The 9,281-nt window shown below is 45.8% G+C and overlaps 1 protein-coding gene across 1 annotated transcript in view; it reads right to left on the bottom strand.

Moving 5' to 3' along the window:
- CHSY1 (chondroitin sulfate synthase 1) overlaps positions 1 to 5,060 on the bottom strand; it is an 82,878-nt gene extending 77,818 nt beyond the window's left edge. The window contains exons 1-2 of the mRNA XM_009887545.1: positions 5,049 to 5,060; positions 3,396 to 3,436 (exon numbers count right to left, since the gene is read on the bottom strand). Of these exons, the coding sequence (XP_009885847.1) occupies positions 3,396 to 3,436; positions 5,049 to 5,060 (53 nt within the window). The remainder of the gene's footprint in view (positions 1 to 3,395; positions 3,437 to 5,048) is intronic.
- Positions 5,061 to 9,281: the final 4,221 nt, after the last annotated feature.

The following is a 9,281-nucleotide window of genomic DNA, read 5'->3' as shown; positions in this document are numbered from 1 at the left end:
TGATCACAGGATAGTGAGCGGCAGCTTGACCGAGCGCCCCAGATCAGGGCCACCAGGGTCAGGGACCCTGACCCCGCATCCCAGAACCCGGGCCCAGCTGCCCAGACCGAGAGGCTGGGACAGCAGCCCGAGGGGCACGGGTGCTCGGATCCGGGGATGGGGACCGAGACCCCAGACGTAACCCCGGCACAGGGACCCCATCCCAGCACCCTGCCCTGAGACACCAGCACAGGCCCCTAGCTCAGGAGCTGGGAACGGGACTCCAGCCCGGCCCTTTGGACCAGGATGGGAAGGCACTGGGAGACTGGTACCCCAACCCAGGGCACCGGATGTCCATCGCTCATCCAGGCAGAGACCCGGCATGGCTCACGCCAAACCTGCGCAGCCATTCCCATCCCCGCACGGTCAGTCCCTGCCGCCCGAGCCCCAGACCGGCCCTGCCTCGGCCCGCAGAGCCGGAGGGGAGGCACGGCCGTGCAGAGCAGCCCTCCAGCCCTGGTTGCACCCGCCGCTGATGCATTCATGCCGCACGTGCTCTGGTGCCAGGGGGAGCGAAAGCACAGGCAGTTCTCCCTTTTTTCCCACCTTACTAATTAAACCAACCAGAAATAGGTCAGTCTGTTTCTGCCTGGAGGCTGTAACGACTGCTTGAGAGAGTGAGGATGTTAGCCGTACTGGGTGAAGATTTCTTTTTTCTTTGTTCGCACTAACACTCCATGTGCATTTCATCTACAGAGCACTTCAGCTTCAAATACTGAAGCCCCAAACCCTTGACATTTTACAGGAAAAAAAACCCTCCAGTCTTCACAGAAGAAACACAACTAGTACAACCCACTGACCTCCTGCTTATCATTGTGTTTTCCTCCGCTTCCTACCCACTTTTGCATCTCCAGTCTTTCCCATTTTAAAATTTATTTATATTGTGGTGTTATCCACAACAAGCTGAGAAGAAGAAAAGCCTCAGCGTAACAGCAGCCTGCTCTTGAGCAAGAACTGTTGCCAAAGAAGACGCTGTATCAAGTTAATAATGTACATTGGTAGGTCAAAGAGCGCCATACGTGACAGGTTTTAGAACCCTTTTACAGTAACTTTCACTCTTCTGGGAAGTAGCAGGTAATTCCACAATCTGCTTATCTAACAAACTTGGTGATAGGCCTTGAAAAAATGCTTTTATGAGGGTTTTATTGCTCTCATGATGGCGCAATCATCATACAGAGGTCAGCACCTATGAATTCTTCGATGTCAGGAGCAACAAAAAAACACAAGGAAAGAGCCACCATGATTTATGGTATTAAACAAAAATAAAATTAAATAGAAACTGGAGAAGAAATACAAGCAATTAACAGGAAAGAAAAGCAGGTTGTCTCTTTTCAGTCACCCATGGGCAGAACAGAGAAGTATTAAGTGAGATGTATATTTGTGGGAAGAGAAAGAGAAGAATTAAATGGCAAAAGAGAGGGAAAGGAAGAAGAGTCCAAGCTGGAACAGACAGGTAGGGGTTAAAGCCAGGGAAGGACAGGAGCACCATGGCTTGGCAAAAGCTGTCTGGCAGGTGAGAAGAGTTACTTCGGCTGAGGCTGTGTGCCTCGGAGAGCTGTGAAAAAACAGGGAAGGGTCACAAATGCAGCACCAGTTTGGGTGTGGTGAATGGTAGCAGTTTCCCAACAGCTTCATGTGTGCCACCAGGCAGAGAAGAGGTTGATGAAGAGCCCCCAAAGGACCCCTCAGAGGCTGACCATGCAGGAGGCACAGAGGCGTTTCCCACCCCATAGAGGCACTGCGCAGCCCCAGGGCTGTGCCCGGCCGCTGGGGCTGGCTGGAAGCCCCACGTGCGCTCTGACAAAACCAGCGCAAAGTTGCCTGAGACCTTCCTCCAGGGAACAGGGAATGGGTTCCATGATCCACCTCAGTTCACCCTCTTAAAATAATCCCAAACCGCTATTTATACCAAGAAAACCTTTTCTGCTATACTGTCCTCTCCATCCCTTCCATATGGGGAAGTCCCCCCAAACCACGACTGTAATTCCCTTCTACTTCCCAGCAGTTGCAATGCTTTCCTATTATTTCTAACTACGGGTGCCCTGATCCCTTTCTGCAAAGCCAGGGGTTATCCTCAGCCTGTGCCACTCTGCACATGTGAATCTCTTACTCCGCTTTCAAGAACTTCTTGAAAAGGGACCTCGTCAAACTCTGCTTCTCCCCTCAAGCCTGATCATCAGCTCCTGAAATACAGGACACCAACAGACATTTGAGTAAAATAAAAAATAAGGCCACTCCTTTCCAAAAGAGGGACATGTGGCAAGTCTGTGAGCAGCAATGGGATTACTCTCGGCGTGCTCCAAATCAGCAATAAAAATCTCCTGATTCAAGGGAAAGCCGCTGTGGCCTATGAATTACAGGAAAAGGCAGAGCTAGTATGGTTAAAAGGCAATAAAAAAAGAGAAGGGTTGGGGCTGAGGAGCTGTCAGTTGGCTCCTGCCCATGAAGAAAAGAAGTTAGTCATCAGAATTGAAAACTTCATGCGACTTCAGCACACATGGAAACGATGAAGCAGAGCAGCACACTCCCCGTGTTAGATCTCCTCTGCTCCGAGTTCTCGTTTGGCGCATTCCCCCCCTCCCCGCACCTCCAGAGCGATTACGGTCCCGGACCTTGCCACGGGCAGGGAGCGAGCAAAGAGCGCGTGGGGAAGGGGCAGGAGAAGGAAGGGGCACTTTCCTGGTGCCAGGAGTTAACCCGGAGAGGAGGCACATTCAGAGGTCACACTGCCGCCACGTGAGACCACACCACTGGCTATAAGGCCGACGTGTCCGGCTGTAAAGAGGGGGTAGCACCTGGGAATGCTGCGATGCTCACAGAGCCTCCCTAAGCGCATCCCAGTGCCTCACTTTTTGATTTATTGCGCCAAACTCACGTTCAAAAGCGTTAGATGGGCAAGTGCCCCTTTTACTGCTCCTCCTGCCCCCTCCCCTGTTCTTGCATAGAGCAGCTGCTGTTTCCACTATAGGAAAAAAAGAAAAAAAAAAAAAAGGCAAATTAAGGGAAAACTTAAAGACCACATCTTAGTTCTTCCAACTGAATTATTACCTGCCTAGAATATGTTTTAATCTTGTTGGCAGAGAAAGGTCATACTGCATAATCACATTCAAGTGCCTCCCCCTATTAAGGCAGCTCTTAGTCTCAATAAATAGTTGACACTATATATTATGGCTGCTATATATTAAAAGGCATGGTATTTTTCACATATAACACTATATACAAGCATGAACACATATTTATGCAGCATATTTTCTGTCCCATCTGGGATTGCTTGAGGAAATATTCGGAGGGCTCTCCAAAACCTGAAGGGGATGCACGTCGTGTGTGCTCCGTCCCCGTGCTCCCACCCCACTCACGCCAGTGGGATCAGCACCCGGCCGGGCCAGCGAGAGCCCGCCTAGTTTAGATTCATAGTCAGGTTAACAAAACAGTCATCCTGGTTTTAAACAATGAAAAAGCCAAGTCCTTGAAGTGGCGAACTGTACAGAATAAATTTTATCCTTTTGGAATAAAGTAGCTTAAAACCAAAAGAAAAAAAGTTTCTTCCACATAGGGGACTCTACCCTATAGAGGAAAGAGGGACTATCTCGCACTATAACCACTCCTTTTTCCCATTGGTTTTGATCTCCACTTTTTCCACGGTGGTCAGCCTGCTCTAATACTTACAGAATGTACATTCTACATTAGATATTCTTCACCGTATTTTAAAATATTAGTTAAAGAAGTGAACTACTTCCCAAGGGCTCCAGAAACTTTAATTCTGAATGTTCCAGTACTTAAACTGATACTTTAAAAACTACCCAGGCACTGGAAAATGAGCATACTTCATATATTCAAGGTAACAGACTCACGGTGGAAAAAATCTAGCTGGGCAACCAGCAGCATTTGTCTCTGTCACAGGATTTCCAGCACCGTTGCATTTTCCCAAATGATACAGAAACTCCTTCCCCAGCTCCGGCCCCCAACTTTTTTTCCCCCCCCTCCCCATCCTCTTCTGGTCCTGCCACGGACCAGTCCCAACCTTTCCTCTTAGTTGAATCACTCGGAAGATGCCAGTTCAAGGGACAAAACACGTCCCCGCTTGTTCCCTGCTGGAAAGCCGGACCAACATTGCCATCCTACGGCCCGGCCCCGCAGTGCAGCGGCCGCTCTGCGCCGGGGCCGCCTCTGCCCTTCCCAGCCAGGAACCCCATGTGGGGCTTTAAAGGGGTGGGATGGGATGGGATGGGACGGGACGGGATGGGATGGGATACCCTCCTGCTCCCCACACAGCTCCTCAGTTGCCAGCTCAAGCCTCCCGTTCTCATGGGCTGCGTGGCGGTAGCAGCGCTGCCGTGGTGCATCAGAGAAACTGAGGTTTGCATCCCAGAGGGGACGGAGCTGTATTTTTAACATGCTACCGCCAGACCAGAGTCAACAAGCCATTGAAAAAGCCTACAACATGTGTTTAAAAAGCAAGCATCGAGACGCAATATGCCTAAGAAGCAGAACAGCTAACGAAGTGGCAACTACATTACCTAAGAAGCAGTAAGCTGAATTTACGGGGAACGTTACCCCTTCCAGTACGTGATAAAGTAAAGCTTTAGGACCCAGGTTTGGGTATTGGGTTGTTTTTGAAAGTGCATCTTGTAGGCTGACTTAACAGCAGCTCCCCATTTTAATGCACGCAACAGAGCAGCAGAACTAGTTTAAAAGACCAGGTATTCCAGTTCATCCATTTTCCTGCCATTCTCTTTAAATAGAATGTTCTAAGTTCTTTTCCTTGCCATCCTGACAATAATATTACCCAAGGTACCAGCTCGGAAGCTGAGCTCAGTAAGAAGCAGCACACAGAAAAAAATCTTCATCAGTAAACCACGGTAAACACAGAGGGAAGAATGAACTTATTAGTTTTTCAGTGGAGATCTTGCTCCATGCTGAAAGTGCTTTTTAGCAGGTATGCACTTCAAAACACAAGCGTTCACAGAAAAAAAAACCCAAAACCAAACATGAGAGCAGCGGCTGCATACCTGCCAGCCCATCGCAACGGAAATCTGCAACGAAAACGTGTGCATTCACCACCAAAAATGAGCTGAGGAGACCTATTCCACTGCAGCCATTGGTTGCTTCATAAAAACTGATGGAAGTTTTTGAAGTTGCTGGCTCCGGAGCTGGGAATACGGGCAGGGTGTGTGTCAGGCTTGGAACAGCTGGCTTGGACGCTCGCACAAAGTCAGCTACAATGGTGCAACTGGGCCAGGACACCACCCAGCCAGCAGCCGTATGCTTTTCCTTTGTGGTTGCGGAGCTGTTCCAAAAGCTTAAGCTTTCATTCCAAAAGGGGGAAAGAAAAAAAAAAAAAAATAAAAATCCACCAACCCAAATCTTCAGCCCATCCAAGTCTAGACCGGCTTTTTCGACAGTTGGAAATTATACAGTTTCAGTGTTCGGCAACAGCATGGACAGAAACACGCTGTGCCCCACTCTTGGCTAATGTGATCCCCAAAGAGGTGTTGCTTTTTTAGCCTGTACAAGGGCAAAAATCATCCAAAGGGTAGATCTGATCTGATGTAGAGATGTGTGCTGATGTGCAGCCAGGCTTGAAAAAAAAAACCAACCCACAACCGCCAGAGATGGGAACTGCCTGGTTGAGCGCAGGAGGCATAAAGACAGCGTCAGGATGGTTTAAACGCAGCCATTCACCGTAGCGCTGCTGGTGAAACGTGCGGGAGACCGTCACGCTGGATGCCAGCCTGGTTCAGAGAGTTCTCTGAACGCAAGCGCTCTCTTTAGTCATCTTCCTAAAGAGGGGGGGAAAAAAAAAAACCAAACAAAAAAGACACAAAATCCAAGAAAAAACAACCCAAACCAAACACCTGAGCTGAGTACTCGCACGGTCTAAGGAGGAAACCAGACTGGGCAAAGAGCAACTGCAGAACAGCGTAATTCCTTGATTTTTGAGTCGAAATAGTACAAAATTGCATAAAACACAATAGATGAGATTCGTTAGTACTAACATTTCACACCTGCATTCAGTCTCTGCTAAGAGAGCAGTTCCTTGTAGATATGGGTACAACTATTGTTTTCATTCACATTGATCTCTGATTATCACACAGGTAATTTCGGAACGCCCGGGAACAGCTCTGCTGACAGAGTCTCAGTTTGCCCTCACTCCCCCAAGTCCATCTTCTGTTGCTTGTTATTAAAAATTTCCAGTATAAGAAACATTTTTTTTTTTAAAACAACTAAGTATGCAATATCACTCTTAAAAGCATTCCCTCATTTCACAATGTTTTTGAAAGCCATAAATAAAGCCAAATAAATTTTATGAGAGTGACAACATGTTTTTTTCTTCAGCTTTAATTCCAGTGCTCGGTATCTCCTGATGAATAGTTAAGAGAACTATGCACAAACTAGACCTCATCTGCAACTTAAAGACAACAAAAAACTTTGTTCCTCCAGCCTATAAATCATCTGAAAGGCAGCGAACAATACTTCGCTGTATTTCTCAAGCAATTAACATTTTCAGGATTTTTTTGTACCTCTGAACACTTGCTTGACTTAGGACTTTTCAATAGCCAAAATAGATTATTCAGTGGCTAAATAACATCATACAGCAATTAAAAAGCATTGCATTAACTCTAAGTTTGTTAACTAGTTTCTTCCAGACAAAGATATTTCCAGAACATCTGCATGGGTAGAGTAAGAGGCTCCTTGCATAACTGCTGTAAGGGGTAGGGGGGGGAATATCTTCTGAATGCTTTTTAATATTATCTTTCATAATTCGAGTTCTTGGGAATTCATACTAAAGTGGGAACAATGGATTCATTAAATAGTTCACTTTCACCTAATGCCTTCTGCATGCTTCACTCTTAAGCTACAAAGCAACCTTCCCATCGTTGTTTGCGGTCAAGGGAGAGCTTTCTATTTGAAGTCAGAGGAAAAACCCTTCCATCTGTCTGTGCAGGTCGAGAGCCAAAAAGAGAAGTTTTACAGACTGAGGTTCTTCCTCCCACCCTGTTCAATAGCTTAGAAGTGTCTGATCAAGAAAAACTTACGGACTTGAGGATTAAAATAAAAAAAAAAAAAATAAGGGAGAGAGAAGGTTGAAGTTTCCAGAAATATGTAAATCACTTCATTCTCACTAGATATGTCTTAATAAATCTTAGAATTGGGCAAAAATCCATATCCCCAGTCCCAGCCAGAAGCAAGTCTGGAGACACAGAGAAATATTAGCATACGCTCAGTTCAGACCTGCTTATTTATTTCTTAATTTTTTTTTTACTGAATTCAATCAACCCGTCCTTAGCATTTTATCAACACAAGGAATTCTGCTTCTTGAAGACAACAATCTCCCCCAGTTGTTTTTCTGAAGACAACACCTCAGCCTGTTGTCTGTTTCCCCAACACAAGGGGAAAACGCTCCCCAGAGGCACCAGTAAGATAACAACTTAGTCCTCTTTACTGATGAAGAATCTTCAGATCTTGAAAATATCCTTCCCCACCTCTATTTTTTTTTTTCTTTGTTAAAGATTAAAACCTGAAGTTACATACACCGGTCTATGGTACAACAATGGAAATCGAAGTTTACATACCAAACTGCACAGAAGCCAGGAAATGAAAACCAGTTTCCATAGGCACATTAATAGCCTTCTCACTTCATCTTCCACACGCACTTCACGGGTCTGAAGTAAAAGGTTCCTAGCCTTTCCATTTCATTAGCTGGCAACTTTAAAACTCACTAGTAACATGCTACTCTTACATTTATAGTCAAGAGAAAAATCACAGATCACCTGACATACAAAGCAGTATCTATAGACGTATGAACAGCGTATTCAAAGTTGGCACTCATACCTATTGATGAACACAAATATTCCAAGCCTAAGGATTTAGAAGCATTCCAGCAGCCCTGAGTAATGCCAACGAAACACCGATACAGCCTTTAATCCCTACAGACAAGCTCAGTAACAGTAATCAGGCACAGGGACACTTGTCGTCCGCTGACAGGAACTATTTCACTCTTTCTCAAGGACAAACTGGATTTGCCTCGTCTTTTGCATTTTGTGCTAGAGAGCGTATCAAGGGGATGGGGTGTTTGGAGAGCTCAATTATGATGACCAGCTCTAACTTTATTTTCTATCCACAGCGCCGGATACACACCAGAAGGATGAAGATCACACACGCTTCACATACTTACTCCTTACAGTCCCTCACTTGCCGGTTTTACACGTTTGCTAGCCAGAGGCCCTTTTCAGCACAAACCACCCTCAGCTTTTGCGCTGCACAAGCTGGCAGCCGGATAAGAACACATCCTTGGCACCTCGCTGGGCTCTTCAGCGTAGCCGTGCAGCCAGGCGATCAATTCCCACCCTGGGACGCGTCCAGAAGAGAAGGCAGCACAAAGTAAGTTCTGAGCGTCCCCAAGGTGTGAGCCTGATGCTGCTCTGCTAAAGCTGTACACAGTCCCGCTGCACACAGATCTCAGCACAGTTTACGGCTTCTCTTTTCCCTTTGAATACCTTGAAGTGTTTGAGTTGACTGTGCCTGTGTATCCCCTCCTCCTCAAACTGTATTTGTCGACAGTAAGTTGGAAAGAAACCCTCTCTGCTCCATGAGAGCAAAGGCCTTCGTTACATCCTTTCCTGATTTGGATTCAAACGCAGCTGAGGTGCGTAACAACCAGCAATGCCGCCTCTACAATTTCAGAATCACTTACTGGGGACAGGGAAGAGAACGGGGTGTTTCACTTTTTAAACTTGGGGAAAACCTGATTTGGCTTAACCTGAAGGTGATTATTCTAAAATCGTGATTTGGAACACAGAACACCCAAATAAAACAAAAACTGTTAAAACCCAAAAAGAACAACTGAAAGAAACCTTTTGTTTATGGAGATAGTCAAATGAAAATCATTTCATTTGATCTCTCATCTTGCTTTAGACACATCTATAGCACTAAAACATATGCCTTCTATATGAAAAGATGCTGTAGAAAACCACAAGACTGTAAATACTAGATTTATGATTTGTTTGCAATTATATTTAATATTATTTTCTTTTTACAAAGCAGTCAAAATTAGAAAAAAAAAAAAGAATAGCAAGAAACCCCCCATCTGCTGTCTAGCATCAGTAATCCTCACTGGTTTGTTTACCATTTATAAGGAAAACATCATTCAAGGAAGCTTGTCACAGAGACTCTTCTGCAGTAACTGGCCCGCGGTGCAAATCCATGGCGTTTGTCAGTTCATCTGTTTTTTCTGAAAGTCC

Source organism: Charadrius vociferus, unplaced genomic scaffold (assembly GCF_000708025.1).
Source record: "Charadrius vociferus isolate BGI_N301 unplaced genomic scaffold, ASM70802v2 scaffold190, whole genome shotgun sequence".
Taxonomy (NCBI): Eukaryota; Metazoa; Chordata; class Aves; order Charadriiformes; family Charadriidae; genus Charadrius; species Charadrius vociferus.
Note: the sequence above shows the minus strand (reverse complement) of the source record. Positions and strands in the feature narration are given on the sequence as shown.